This window comes from Gobio gobio (genome assembly GCF_949357685.1).
Source record: "Gobio gobio genome assembly, chromosome: 14".
NCBI lineage: Eukaryota > Metazoa > Chordata > Actinopteri > Cypriniformes > Gobionidae > Gobio > Gobio gobio.
In genome coordinates, this window is record NC_137107.1 from 14,165,427 (window position 1) to 14,181,591 (window position 16,165).

The window sequence follows — 16,165 nt, forward strand, 5'->3', positions numbered from 1 at the left end:
AGCGTGCGGACACAGCCTCTGTCTGCAGTAAGGCTGGCCAATATGTAAAAAATATCTCATTGATAATTGTCTTAAAAAATATCATGATATCCAAGTATATCGTCCATCTGAGATTCAGCCCCCACTGGAGACAACACTGCTGAGCTACACCGTAAACACCATATTCAGTTTGGCTGCACTTAATCTAATGATAACCTGTGATTCGGTTTGTTTAATTTAAATATTGAAACGTTGTTTTACTTTTCTTAGTTTGGGCTTAAATAACAGAAAACATATATGTTGGTGTTGCTAATAATTTCCACTCTGTTCTTATCAATGAATTTTGTTTCATGAGAACCTGTAGAAGAAAATTTAATAGAACCCAATTTTAAGTTCATGGTGAAGGTGGACATGCTGGTGATGATTGCAAGAATGGGAAGTGCATGGTAATGTCACTGTGTAGTGTGTCTTGGTCCGATGTTTCTCTTTCTTTTTGGCGTTATCACCACTTTTCATTATGATTTAATTTCTTTAGGTTCCTATGGTTTAACCCTTGTAGCGCCGTTTTTAAACCCTTAGTCAATATATATAATGTATTTGTTATTTGTCATGTGTCATGTATTTGTCATGTGTCTAAAATCAGAAAATTTTCCTTCTGGTTCTAGAGTTCCGAGGTCTCCCCTGTTGAAATCCTCATCAGGGAGCTTGCGAGATAGAACTAGTCTGCTGAGATCACTAAACCACTCCCCCTTGCCACAATAATATTCAGCCTTCCCAGGCAAAGCAGAGGATCTCATCTATCTTTATCACCATTTCTCATTTTATACCACCATCTTGAATATATTTCTTGCTGATTTTTAAAAGAAATAAATCAGAGTATTGCGGGATTGTCTTCTATGTGCAGGATGCATATTTTGCTGCTTCAAGATAGCATAATTGTCAAAAGGGGTCCAAGGAAGGAACAGTGGTGAACAGGCAAATTATGTATAATTATGTAAATAGGTTTGTTAGTGTTTTAAGTATTTTTGTGTTACAGTTGCTTCTGGCCTATCATAGCTTTAGATTTTGAATTATATTTCTGATATTGTCAATTTAATGATAGTGCTTTTTGTATTTCACTGTTTTCCCTTGCTTGTTTGATATTTAGAACCGTGTGATCCTGTAGTGTTTTAGTTAGTGTTGCTGTGAGCTTTCTACTGTTTTGTTTTTTGTTTTTTTTTAACAATCTTTTCTGTTTTCAGACTTCAGGTCCACATGTTGAATGGAGCCCTTCTAGCTCTTCTCTTCCCAGTAGTCAACACTAGACTGGTGAGTATATTTATGGTAATAATCAGGGCTCGCAAAATTTCAAAATTAAATTTTTATTTAACTAGCAAAGAATTTAGCTAGCCCAAATTAAAAAAGAGCATTTTTATGTAGAAAATTGGACTGCAGTCAAAATATCAATCAAAAACACAAATAAAAACATGTATTTGGTTCTAACTGAACTGAAATTTCTATTAATTTCTATCCTGACCTGTCTTTTTTGGATCAGCAGAACTGAAATACCTGTGTAAATCCGTGCACCTTTTAACATTTTCACACACACACACACACACACACACACACACACACACACACACACACACACACACACACACACACACACACACACACACACACACACACACACACACACACACACACACACACACACACACACACACACACACACACACACACACACACACACACACACACACACACACACATGTAGTGTTTTCATCTTTTATGGGGACTTTCCATAGGCGTAATGGTTTTTATACCGTACATACCGTATATTCTATCCCCCTACACTGCCCCTGCCCCTAAACCTAGCCCTCACAGGAGACATTCTGCAATTTTACATTTTCAAAAAACATCACTTAGTCTGATTTATAAGATGTTTTCCTCATGGGGACCTAAAAATGTCCCCACAAGGATGAGGATTTCGGATATTGCTATCTTTGTGGGGACATTTTGTCCCCATAACGTGATGATTACCAGTCCACACACACACACACACACATACACACACACACACAGTGTCATCGATTTTCACAATTTTCTTTCAATCTCTTTCATTCAGCAAAAAAAAAAATACATGTAAAGTAGTAAGTTCTTTGGCAAAATTACATTTCCTAAACACAGGAAACATTTCCTCGCATACTGGCTTTGTGGCTTTGTCTAAACACACTCTTAACCCTCTCGAGTCGGCAGTCGCGCCGGCGTGATCGGCTCTCTTCTTTTCTTTTCAGTGCCAAAGAGACTCAAATAACTGTGTTTTTTTTATCATTCAGGCAAGTGTTATACATCATTATTATCTGTTAAGTTTCTATTTTTGTAAAAATAATTTTTTTTGCTTTTTGCAAAATAGAGTAAACAAACATGATGCGCGATCTGCAGCCTCTCTCTCAAAGACATTCATTGGTAACACTTTAGAATAATGGTCATTAGTTAACTACATTAGTTAACATTAACTAATAATGAACTGCACTTATAAAGCATTTATTAATCTTTGTTAATGTTAATTTCAACATTTACTAATGCATTATTAAAATCTTGTTAACATTAGTTAATGCACTGTGAACATGAACAAACCATGAACAGCTGTATTTATATTAACTAATGTTAACAAAGATGAACAAATACAGTAACAAATGTACTGCTCATGGTTCGTTCATGTTAGTTAATACATTAAAGAGCACCTATCATGGCATTTAAAATGTTCCAAATATTGTTTTAGAAGTCCCCAACAACAGTTTTGCATGCATGCAATGACAAAAAAGATGTTAGTTTTCTTATAATATGCATTTATTTTTACCTGTTTTGACAGCGATTCTCAAATGATTCCTTTAGTGATTCACTTTTCAAAACCCCGCCTTTACGTGACGCTAATCTGCGGTGATTGGTCCGATGACCCAGTCAGTTGTGATTGGTATAGTCTGTGCAGATATTTTCGGAAACGGAACGCCCATCAAAGTCTTATAGTGACAGTAATTTGTTAATATGTGTCAGGAGTTATGAATATGAAAACCGCGTCGGTACCGTTTGATTGTAATATGAGCCTCAGCTGATCTCATTCATAAAAAACTCCTCTATTCTCCTCACGAAGACTCGCGACAAATCAACATCCCTCAGGGCTTTCAGTTCAAATGTGGCAAATTTCTAAACAGAGGAGTATTTTTTATTCAATACTTCCTCAAAATGCACAGATATAGCCTAATCATGAGCGATGGAGTCTCTTATGTGTTGTTTTCAATTCATACTGGCAGCCGGAGGGCGCTCTGTGCACATGTAGTCCATATATGGTACAGACAGACGAAGAAGATGCCATGTGCCATAATAGAAGTCCATAATAAAAGCTTCCTAAGATCGCGAAACATACATTTGACGACTAATAAACACTCAATCGCGACGATGTATGGTTTGTCTTCAAGCCACTTAGTCTTCAAATGCTCATCCTTGGCCAGATGAAAAAAGTTTGCTTTTGAGTCGCACTTCAGAACACAGCGTCTCGTCGCCATGATGTTTTCTAGTTTTCACTGGCGTCTTGGAGCGCAATAAGTGGGCGTATCGTATTCAAATAACTTGACAAGTTGACGTCATCTAGTCAGATTTTAAGCTTCGGTCTTCTAACGATTCTTAAAAATGACTCAGAGTCGACTCTTACTTTTGAAAGAAAATAACTATAAATACGGTGCACTGTCATATTTCAAACTATGGAGGATGTTTTTGTTCACTTAGATCTATGTTACACACTACATGAAAGGCAAATTTCAAAATTCCATGATAGGTGCTCTTTAACTAAAGTGTTACCCATTCATTCAGATAGTCTTCAGAAAAGGACCTCAAGCTTAGTGAATACTTGTCTCACAAACATGAGACGTATGTCTAAAGAAATGCTGAAACGTCAGGTTTTAAACAATGTAAACCAAATTGAAAACAAATATGCTGTGTTTATGTAATCTGGTTGAAAAGTGAGTCTTTTGCAAGCCACTTCATTATCCGCTAATGCGACCACACCCACGGAGCACGCGCTCTTTCAGATTCAAATACTGATGATCCAGAGTCGACACCCACACATAAACTCATACAAACACATCAAGTGAAGCGCTGTAACGTTACCTCAGCTACATCGTTTTGAGACACGTTGAGCTATATTTCTCCCCATGAAAAGCTCTTCATTTCTTAAAGCAACGGATTCAGGGCTGATTGTAAGGTAGGCTTTATTCTGTTAAGTTTATTCTGTTAGCATCTGTGAATATTAAACGCACAAAGACCGTTTAAATATGAATCCTGCTGCAACCTAAGATGTCATACACGCAAGACTGTTTAGACAAGATTTATTTGGCCTGTTTTGGACAGATTATAATGTGTTTATTGTAAAAGAGCCTAGTGTCACAGCAATAAAGCTTTCATTCACAAATGTCTGCTCAGATGCTATAAATATAGTACCAAACAAAAAATATTTTTCTTCATATTGATGTTTAAATATTATAGCCTAATGTTATTTTTTTATTTAATATCAAAGTGTGTTTTATCGAGTTAATATTGAGTTTTGTTTTGTAGAAAGTGAATTGCTTTCTTTAAAGTGAATTTCGTTTTGTATAAATTGTATCTTAATTTTAATTATTTATTATAATTTTTTTTAGCATGAGACTACTTTCAAAAACACAAAAAAAATAGTACAAAAAAATGTAGAAAAAATGCTCTTCTTAGTAATTTGTGTTGTTTCTATTCAAAATATTTAAACATTCTTAAATCAAGATGCATTTACTAGATAAGTACAATTTTTAACTAAATAAGAAGAGCATTTTTTGCAGTGTAGTCAAATCTTTTGATCATTTAAAATATAATAGGCCTTTGTTGACTACATTCTAAATAAATGATTCTGGAGTTTTGTTTTGTAGAAAGTGATTTTTTTTGTTTAGAAAGTGAATTGCTTTCTTTACAGTGAATTTCGTTTGTATAAATTGTATCTTAATTTGAATTTTTTATTATTTAATTTTTTAGCATGAGACTACTTTCAAAAACAAAAAAAAATAGTACTAAAAATTTTGAAAAATGCTCTTAGTAATTTGTCTTGTTTCTAGTCTAAATATTTAAACATTCTTAAATCAAGATGCATTTACTAGATAAGTATAATATATATAATATATAATGTCCTTTGTCCTGCTGCTCTCAGTCACATAGGTACCTGAAGCTCATTCCTTATGCAGGTCATTATGCAGGCTATTATGTTCTTTTGTCCTCTCAGGTGACACTCATCATTATTCATTAGATATCACGCCTCCTCGCATACTGGCTTTGTGAAGAAAAACTGTCTTACAAATTTTAAATCAGTGTATTGTTTTATGTGATTGTGTAGGCTCAATGATTCTCACATCAGTTTGAAGAAAAAACTCTTGGCAACAACACCCATTATTCAAAAGTATTGTGGACACATATCTATTGTGTGTTTTGAGGCCTTCATTTTAAAACAATTTTTTTTGTTTTCTCAAAAACCATGCATAAACATTTTGGACCCACTTTATATTAGGTGGCCTTTACTACTATATACTAACATTTTAATTAATAATTTGATACAATACACTTATTGTGTACATACATGTTTTTACATTTAAAAAAATACCTGCATGTAATTATGTCTGTAATTAATTTCTGTAGTCACATTTGTAATTACACAGTTGACACTTCCCTTACACCTAACCCTACCCTTAAACTTACCCATAACTGTACCTAACCCTACCCATATCCCACCTCAATATCAGCAAAGGTGTTTTGCAATACAATTTGAACACAGTAAGTACATTGTTCTTATTTTTTGATGTAAGTACATAGTACTTAAGGCCACCTAATATAAAGTGGGGCCAACATTTTTTCTCTCAAAAATACAAGCATGTACATACACGTTGCTCACATATTATGGTAGCCCAGTTTGTGCTGAATACAGTGTAATTACACTTTTGCCATTAATGTGTTTATAAGCAACTGAAAAAAAAACACAAATGTCAGAGCATGTCAAAACTAAATATGTTCAACCCAAGCTAAGACTGGATATAGGCGTTTATTAGTTTACTGTCTTACGTACACTGTGTTTCACAGAGTTGCTAAGTTAAATAAACATTATTTGTTAACACTTTAAAATAAGGTTGTATTAGTTCATGCATTATTTTAACATGAACTAACCTTGAACAACACATCTGTTCAGCATTAGTTAATCTTTATTAACGATAGTTCATAAAAATACAGCTGTTCATGGTTTGTTCATACATTAGTTCACAGTGCATTAACTAATGTTAGCAAGATTTTAATAAGCATTAGTAAATGTTGAAATTAATATTAACAACGATAAATAAATGTTTTAGAAGTGCAGTTCATTATAAGTTCATGTTAACTAATATAGTTAACTAATGTTAACTAATGAACCTTATTGTAAAGTGTTACCCAATTAATATTTAATTGAATAGTATATCAAATATAATATTTAATACTTTTTGAATAACTCCTTCGTGTTTTATATAATGACCACTAGGAGGTGTTCTAGGCGTATGTTTTCCTTGATTGGTTTTCCCTGAAGAGTTGAAAATGGAAGTAAAAAAGTAATGCACGTTCGTTGCATTTTACCATGAAATGAGAGTTGTGTCTTTATCAAACAAACACAATAATGGTTTATCTCTCATCACAATTCATTTGAATGTCATTAATTTTTTTGTACTTGGCCCGCCCGATCGGTGGATATAGAACCGCGCATCACGCACACAAATACACACACACCAGGCACGCGTTAGCAGCGCTTATTTTTTTCCGGCGCCCATGTTAACAGATTAGAGCATGTACACCGCACTCAGAGGCGTTTAAATGATTAAAACTAGAGGCATATCTTAACTTTAAGGTTACTTGTATCATGTAAACTACCTTAATACAGCATGTCATATGCATGTGTTTGGGACAGAGGGGAACACTGTCGCATTCTCAGCAGATATATGCTGCCCATCATAAATCAAAGCACGAGACAGACGGGGGTAAGAGGAGAACAGTGGAAAGGGTGACAGAATGGACAACACTCGTCTGTATAGTACACAAGCGCTGCAGTTCAGCTGCGCGCGAAAAACGCTGCCAATGTGAAAAGCACAACGGGCGAGCACAGCTCCGGCCTTCTCTCCATACGCACAGCTTTATTTCACTATTTAAGATAGCCCGTCAGGCAGTGCAGTGATACATTTTGGTAGCCCGACTGGAAAACACATTAGGTCGTCGGGCGGGTTATTTTGCGAGCCCTGATAATGTAAACCAAGTCAATTACACTATGGTAGTGGTTGAAAACACAGCAATTGTCAAGTATTCCTCACTGTAGACTGTAGCACAATTTAATTTAAGTTAATTTGTTGGCATGCTTAATGTTGTCATGTTTGATAACAAGGATGGACACGGTGGCAACAGAGACAGCCAATGAGCATAATCTGTTTATTATACTCTACATTATTTTACCAGTTGTTTATATTCCACATCACATAGAACATGATATTTGTTTTGTGGCTAGTATTCTTTTCAGGATTATAATGTTGGAGGGGAGATCCATCCTGAAGAGCACTAGATAAATGTTTTTTTAGTTTTTGTTGCTGTTTTGGATGTTTTTTTTGTTTTGTGATTTATGTGGCAAAAGAAAGTTGGGAGGACACCTATTATGCCCCTTTTAGTCTCTGATTTTCCCAGAGTGTGTAGGCTATATGAAGTTTTAGCTCAAAATCCACATTTAATTTTTATAGCATGTTAAAATTGCCTTTTTGGGGGCGAGCAAAAACACGCCCTTTTCGTGAGTCCCTTTAAATGCAAATGAGCCGGCCCCCTTTCAAGAAGAGGGCGTAACTTCAAGATTTTATGCTCCAGGTGTCAGGACAATTTCACACAATGAAAATGTCAGAAACTCAATAGCTAGCCTATGTTCAGTTCTAACCGGAGTTGGACAATGATGCATGGAGATAGAGCAGGTATAGTTTCGTTTAATTACTAGGGGTGTAGAAATTAATCGTTTCTTCGATACATCGCGATGGAGAAAAATTGCGATTCGGTATCGGTTCAGTAATCGACCATAACCGATTATAATGTACTGACGCTTTTCTGCCGTCATTTGTCACGTGTGTGCGTTGTCGCGGTAGCATACAATGGCAGAGGGAGGCAAGACGCGAGTGCGAGTAATTCAAATGCTCCAACTACTTTAAAAGCAGACATCTGGACACATTTCTCCTTTTATGAACAACATGGCAAGCACGACCTGGAGAACACTCGTGCTGTATGTAAATCATGTCACGCACAAATAAAATGTGCATGTGGTAATAATACCAATAACTTCAGAAACCACGTCAGCCGTTTTCATTGTGAGCTGTTAACGCCTGTCACTGCCAAGGTGCACCCAGCTCAGCCAAAAATGTATCAAATTATATCAACGTTATAGTTCTTAAAGGGTCATGAAACCCCCTGTTTCAGCAGCCATCAGTTCTCACCACAGTTTTGAAAAATGCTATAAAAGTGGGCGTGGTTAAGCTGTGGAGTTGCGGGGGATGCGGGGAGACTGACTGACAACAACACAGCAACGGCTTCTGATTCAGTTTTATTTCACTCTCAGTAAAAGCATCAACGTTATATTGTATATATAGTTATATAGTTGTATTGTAAAACTAAAATACCTTATTCAGTTTGACGTGTTAGATTTGTGGCTGAATTTGAAGTTCTTTTTCGCTTAAGAAAAATAAATAATATTACTGTCAAATGCATGTCAGATAATAAAATACTGTAATAAATACAGTAGTTCACCATGTATTTGTTCATGTTTTATTAAGGGATAAGTCTGAAGCACACCATAAAATAATTCTAGCAATTCATACAGGGCTAGTAGTATATACAGCTGTAAATACAGATACACACCCAGGTATCGGATCAGTACTCGGTATCGGCTGATACCCTGAGCCCAGGTATCGGAATCGGGAAGGGAAAAAGGGTATCGGAAAATCTTAATCCGCAAAACGGATATAAATCAGATCTCCAATTCCCGCACTGCGGATTTAATGAAGTTAACGCCAAACAACAGATATATGAGCTGCATTTTATTAATCATCAGCTAATTTCAAAATTAAAGACCACAATAGGAGAGAGCGCGGCAACAGCACTGGTAAGATCATTCGGTTTCTTTACTTTTAAGGAATATGATTGTATGTTGAGCACTGCGACTTGCTTTCAGTTTCATTTGTGGTAGTTTGTGTGCTGGCTTGATGAAGAGATACACAGCTGCTGTCTGTGGCGATGCGTGCTTCAGTAGCACTGTCATATCTGACTATAACGCCATATAGCCCATAACGCTCACACACGTTAATTTTTTTGCATTGTTGGGAGGAGTAAAATGTTTCAACAACCAGATGCATTTAGACTGTAGTTAAGAAGCGTGTTTTCTTTGAGCTAAAGGTTCTGTTCATATGACTGACAAAATTGTATACATGAGGATGCAGTGCATCGTCAATGCAATGTGATGCATCGTGGTATCGATCCGAACCAAATTGATGGCATGATAATCGTAATCGAAACGAACCGTGAGACCAGTGTAGGTTCACACCCTTATTAATTACGGTTATAACTTATCTTGTCATCTTGCTTTTATCCACTATTAGTACAAGCCTGTTGTAGAGGACCCCGTCCGAATGATGGCCAAAATTTTACTGATGAGTTTTATAAAGTTTATTGTACATCAAACAAAAGATGAAGCATCTGTTTTCACTCCACAAAATCACCATTAGAGCGGAATACACTGTACAAGAAGTGCACATTAAAGTCTTGTCCGTAAAAACACTCTCTCTTCCTTGCATTATCATCAACATACACAGCGAATTACACAGAAACGCTAGTTTCAATTCAATTAACAGTAAACAAATACACAGATCAGGCATAACATTATAACATGCCTCGACATTATAACCCGTCGAGGCATGGACTCCACTAGACCTCTGAAGGTGTGCTATGGTATCTGGCACCAGGATGTTAGCAGCAGATCCTTTAAGTCCTGTAAGTTGCGAGGTGGGGCCTCCATGGATCGGACTTGTTTGTTCAGCACATCCCTCAGATGCTCGATTGGATTGAGATCTGGGGAATTTGGACCCCAAGTCAACACCTCAAACTCGTGCTCCTCGAACCATTCCTGAACCATTTTTGCTTTGTGGCAGGGTGCATTATCCTGCCGAAAGAGACCACAGCCACCAGGGAATACCGTGTACATGGTCTGCAACAATGTTTAGGTAGGTGGTACGTGTCAAAGTAACATCCACATGGATGGCAGGACCCAAGGTTTCCCAGCAGAACATTGCCCAAAGCATCACACTGCCTCCGCCGGCTTGCCTTCTTCCCATAGTGCATCCTGGCGCCATGTGTTCCCCAAGTAAGCGACTCATCACGCACGCGGCCATCCATGTGATGTATAAGAAAACATGATTCATCAGTTTCATCAATTCTTCCATTGCTCCGTGATCGAGTTCTGATGCTCACATGCCCACTGTGGCCACCTAGCTGCTGTAGCTCAAATTGCTCAAGAAGTTAATGCTGGTTCTGATAGAAAGGTGTCAAAATACACAGTGCATCGCATTTTGTTGATTAGTGACCCCTTTGCTGACCCCTGTCCACCACAGGGCCAAAACGGCTTTCGGCCATGGACAGGGGTCAGCATGGGCACCCTGACTGGTCTGCGGCTATGCAGCCACATACGCAATGTGTATTTTGACACCTTTCTATCAGAACCAGCATTAACTTCTTGAGCAATTTGAGCTACAGCAGCTCGTCTGTTTGATCGGACTACACAGGCCAGCCTTCGCTCCCGACATGCATTAATGAGCCTTGGCCGCCCATGACCCTGTCGCCAGTGCTTATGATTTATGCCCCTTGAAATACCTCTAAATTTGTAATCTTCCACCTGGTTTCTTAAAAGCATGTGTGTGATTTTGTACCAATGTGTGGGGGGTTTCTCTTGAACTTTCTTCAAACAGAGGGGTGCAAACACTATCCAGAGTGTTGGAGAAGACTTTATTCATAGTTTCTATCCTTACATCAAGTTCTTCAGAGCTTGTGGGCACTGTACAGTAAAAAGCAAGCACACTTCAAGCACTTCCATCACTGTAATATTTCACTGTGACAGTAGTCAGAGAGATAGAATCTTGTGTATTTACTGCCACTGAAATTCCTTGTGGCAGCGGTGATAGGTATTTTGGTTGACTACCTACCTACTGTAGGTTAAATTGGTGCTGTATGTTTGGTGATGGGGGCTGATCACATGTTTGCGGCTATTGTGGACTAAGGTCATAGTGCCAGCAAATGGTAGCAGGAAGTGTTTTTTTACCTGACATTTATTGTTTTCCTAGAGCCGCCAGGTGGCGATGGCACCTTAGTATCGATGCAAGCAGAAATGACGGGCTCGAGCACTATATTTTTATGGTTTAGCTGTTTGTTTAGATGCTTATTGCTTAAGCATATACAGTAATACTAGTGACACATGCTAACACCAAATAAGACTAGATTGCAACGCTCTCTGTATGTTTTATCTAAACATACTTTTTTCCCCATCACAGCTTCCATTTGAAAAGGAGATCTACTATATTCAACACTCCATGCTGTATCTTGTGCCAGTCTACCTCTTCAGAAAAGGAGGTGAGTTTCCGAAGTTTGGTCAAACAGTAGTACTGGATTTTTTACCCCACATTGTCCACATGTGCACCACAATGTAATTTTAGCTTCCCTGTCTGTATGTTTCAGTTGAAAAAGGATGTAATGTAAATACTATTGAAATCAGTAGCATGTTATTTATGGAGCTCTACCCAACTGCAGATCTCCGCCATTTTTTTTTAAGAAACAGCTGAAAATACATCTCTTCTGTGAGCACTTAACTGCAAGCCTACTTAAAAAACAAATTTCTTTCACTATTCCTTTGTCTATGCTCTCACTATTTCTTAATCCCTCCCTTATTCTATCTTGTACTATCCCGAACAATGACTGAAACTTTGTATTACTAGCATTGCTTCTTTAAGATAAATGAATACATTTAAATTTAACTGATTGACAATTGAAATGACAGTTATGTTGTCAGAACAGCACCCAGGGTAAAAGATACATGAGTGAAGCAATGATGCTTATAGAGAAAAAATTTAACCTATAGTGTCACCTAATGTTCAGACAGGACAACTACAGCTCCACATTTACCTAAAAGAACAGAATAAGAACAAAGATTAGCATGTCTAGATTATTATTATTATTATTTTTTGGGTTGGGTAATTATGAGGATATGCCCTTACAGAGTAAAGAGAGTAACAAAATGTGTGTTTGAACAAAGTGCAAGGTTCTTAGCATATACATATATGCATGAAGTCTGGTCCACCTACAGCTTATTCTGGCCAAGAACTGCCCGTCTAACCAACTGTCTAACCAACAGGACGCACCTAATAACTTTTTAAGAACATTTTGTTATTACTTGTCATTTAGGGGGTGGATAAAATGTGAGCGATAGACACTTAAAATAAAATAGTGCTGCTACATTGTCTGCAACGGGCTGTAGGCTTATATAAAAGAGTAAATACATTTTTATCATAAATTTAGTCAGACCAACAGATCCATCAGACCGACTGATATGCCTGCCAGTCTCCCTGCAAAATAAAACATTATGGGCTTAATGCTTACAAGTGAAGAAATGAACACACGTATTGACTGCTGTAAGAAAAATTTTCAATTCAAATGTTACAATTCAGTTGTATTAATAATAAACCATGCCCTCCACTAATATTGGCACACTTGGTAAATATGAGCAAAGGCGGCTGTGAAAATAAATCTGCATTGTCCTTTTGATCTTTCATTAAAAAAAATCACAAAAATGTAACCTTTAATTGAAGTAAAATAATTGAAAGTGGGGGAAAACTCACATTATGAAAGAAAATGTAAATAAATGTACCAAAGTAGCCGGAGCAACTTTTCTCTATTTACAGATTTGATGAGACATGCACGGGCAAGTGACGTCTGTACGCAATTTCCCTCGAAAACCATCCTGCTAGGTCTAAAATATAAACACTTTTATATAAATATAAACACTGATTCACTGGCTTAGCATACTGAATCAGTAGCTGTGTTTACATGGACATTTATAATCTAATCGTAAACGGACTGTAAACAGACTAGTTGCACAATCGGAATAAAAAAGTCACAGGTAACCACGTCAATTGGAATGAATTGACCAGATCTGATTACATTTAATTTGGATTGTAAGAGGTGGTTTATTCCTTTTGTAATCCGATCGAGAGGACATGTAAACACTTGATCGGATTGAAAACCAAAACTGGAAAGTACTGTGCCAATGCAATAATGTAGAAATAGCGTAATTACGTATGACGCGCAGAACGAGCTGTTATTCCTGTTGAATAAAGTGTCATAAACGAGTGTCTCGTCATTCTAAAATTCTCTTTCCACTCTTCGTCTGTGAAGTGGAGCAGGACAACGTCCCACGAGTCTTTGTTTTGGACTCTTATCCTCAGACGTCTTGTTATGGGCGCGTGTGGATTGGGTGTTTTTACGGTTTGATAAATATAAGCAGCACGGCATACCGGTTCATGTGCTCGTCGGCACCTAATTAGGACCTGAAATAGAAAAATATTAAGACTGCTTTTTAAAAAAAAGAAAAAAATAGGATGGTTTGTATGCATCAACAGTGGGAAACCTATATATTCATGCAGTGTGCGCATGTCAATATATGTCACAAGCTTCTGATCGGATTTCATCTAAACGCGCAAATCACCCCGATCACTTTATTTAGTGTCTATGTAAAACTACGTTCAGATTAATCTGAATTAATTCATTATGATTGATGAAAGCAAAAAGTGTCAATGTAAACATAGCTAGTGTAAGACAAAAACACGTTTGGATGAAGGATTAATAATGTAATTATTTCATTTATTTAAAAAAAAGGGTATCATTAATTAAAAGTATTACATTAAATATTTAGTTGAATAAAGACAGATATATCAAATAACAATCTTAGACTAGAAGATTAATCTGAATTACATTATATAATTATATTCAGGCCTATATTTTTATTTCATGGGATATAGTAGACTATTCTGATTGAATGATTCTCCTCAATTGGCCTGTAGGTTCTGATGAACAATATATGAGATGCACTTGTAATTTATGTAAATAATATATAATAATTCCCTGATCTTCTATTAATTATTAAATTAAATTATGAAAACATGTCACTGGGCCTTCTGGCCCAATTCTATTGGGGAATTAACCTCACTTTAATTTTTTTTACAGTAAAAATTTGTACTGTACAGTAAAAAAAGTAATTTATAAAAACAATTTTGAAGGACGAGTTTAAATTCTGTGTGGTAACATGTTGTCTTGTCTTACTGAACCCAGAATATTCCTTCAGGTCATGAAAATAAATGATCCAGCATCCAAATAAACATACCACTGACTTGGAGAGGTCTGGACTTTACATGCATCTTTAACAACTCTGTCATGTGTCTTGTTTGTCAGGTGTGTATAAGCCAGAGCCGCTTGGTGACATGTGGTGGGCGCTGCTGTCCACAGGAATCCTCTTCCTCTATCACTTTGTATTCCTCCAGGGCCTTGGAATGGTACGACAATCAACACTATTGCAGAATTCAGAATAACATACTGCTCTTTGTATTTCTGCCATTCAAAGATATTGTAGTCATGTTAAATATGGAATACTAGCTTGCTACTTGCTGAATTATATAGATACTCGCTACTTACCTTACAATGCATGCTTTCCACAATGCATGCTTTTTTAAAAAGTGAAACAGCAGACATTATTCCACAACATCGTCACATGACCTCATCACATTATGTGTTTAATTCAGTAAGTGGTTATTTTGCATTTTTAATCCAATATTGTGTAAAAATGTCACGAAATTTCAAGTCGGATGCATTGTGTGAGACTATATTCAATACAGTATGCTCTGTTGGATACTGTTCATTTTAAGATCATCTTGGTATTTTATGTATGACAATTTGCACACTGTGCATAATATACACTCACCTAAAGGATTATTAGGAACACCTGTTCAATTTCTCATTAATGCAATTATCTAATCAACCAATCACATGGCCGTTGCTTCAATGCATTTAGGGGTGTGGTCCTGGTCAAGACAATCTCCTGAACTCCAAACTGAATGTCAGAATGGGAAAGAAAGGTGATTTAAGCAATTTTGAGTGTGGCATGGTTGTTGGTGCCAGACGGGCCGGTCTGAGTATTTCACAATCTGCTCAGTTTCTGGGATTTTCATGGACAACCATTTCTAGGGTTTACAAAAAAAGAAAAATGGAAAAACATCCAGTATGCGGCAGTCCTGTGGGCGAAAATGCCTTGTTGATGCTAGAGGTCAGAGGAGAATGGGCCGACTGATTCAAGCTGATAGAAGAGCAACTTTGACTGAAATAACCACTCGTTACAACCGAGGTATGCAGCAAAGCATTTGTGAAGCCACAACACGCACAACCTTGAGGCGAATGGGCTACAAATCAGTCAATGTTTGCGCAAGTTATAACACACTTCCTGTTTCCCTTTTCTCGCCATAAATTCGTTGCTTCGCCACGGCCAAACCATTCGAGATATCAAAAATCTGCTCGCAATTTAGCACCCTGAATATCTTGTCTTAATGCTGACCGAGTATGGCACTGATTGAAACAATGGCCTCGGAGGAGTATATTAAATTCCAGAGCATGCGTTTTCCGAACAACCCATAATAATAGCTCACTTCCTGTAGGGCTGACGCATAACTTAGAGCGCGAAAGTTGTTCGGCCCGATGAGGTCTATATGTCTACCGAGTTTCATACATGTACGTGCAAGTGTGTTTGATACATGGACCAAGTTTCAGAACGCATTCTAGGGGGCGCTGTCGAGCCCTGATGGCCGCGCATTCCGACATGTGTGCAAAGTTTCAAGAGTTTTCGAACATGTTAAGTGCCCCAAAAGTACCTGAGAAGTCAGAAAAAAAAATTATAATCTTAAGGAAAACTATTGCCTTATTAGGCTCTGCGCCCTTTCAGGGCTTGGGCCCTAATTAATTTTTCCAGGTACATAATGACTCTAATTTGCATTGGATTTCTTAATTTAAACTTAAT

The 16,165-nt window shown here is 37.1% G+C and overlaps 1 protein-coding gene across 1 annotated transcript in view; it reads left to right on the forward strand.

Annotated features, from left to right (window-relative positions):
• Positions 1 to 16,165, forward strand: part of tmem164 (transmembrane protein 164) — a 44,672-nt gene that overhangs the window by 22,658 nt on the left and 5,849 nt on the right. The window contains exons 3-5 of the mRNA XM_079835917.1: positions 1,221 to 1,287; positions 11,604 to 11,682; positions 14,554 to 14,654. Coding sequence (XP_079692043.1) covers positions 1,221 to 1,287; positions 11,604 to 11,682; positions 14,554 to 14,654 — 247 coding nt within the window. The remainder of the gene's footprint in view (positions 1 to 1,220; positions 1,288 to 11,603; positions 11,683 to 14,553; positions 14,655 to 16,165) is intronic.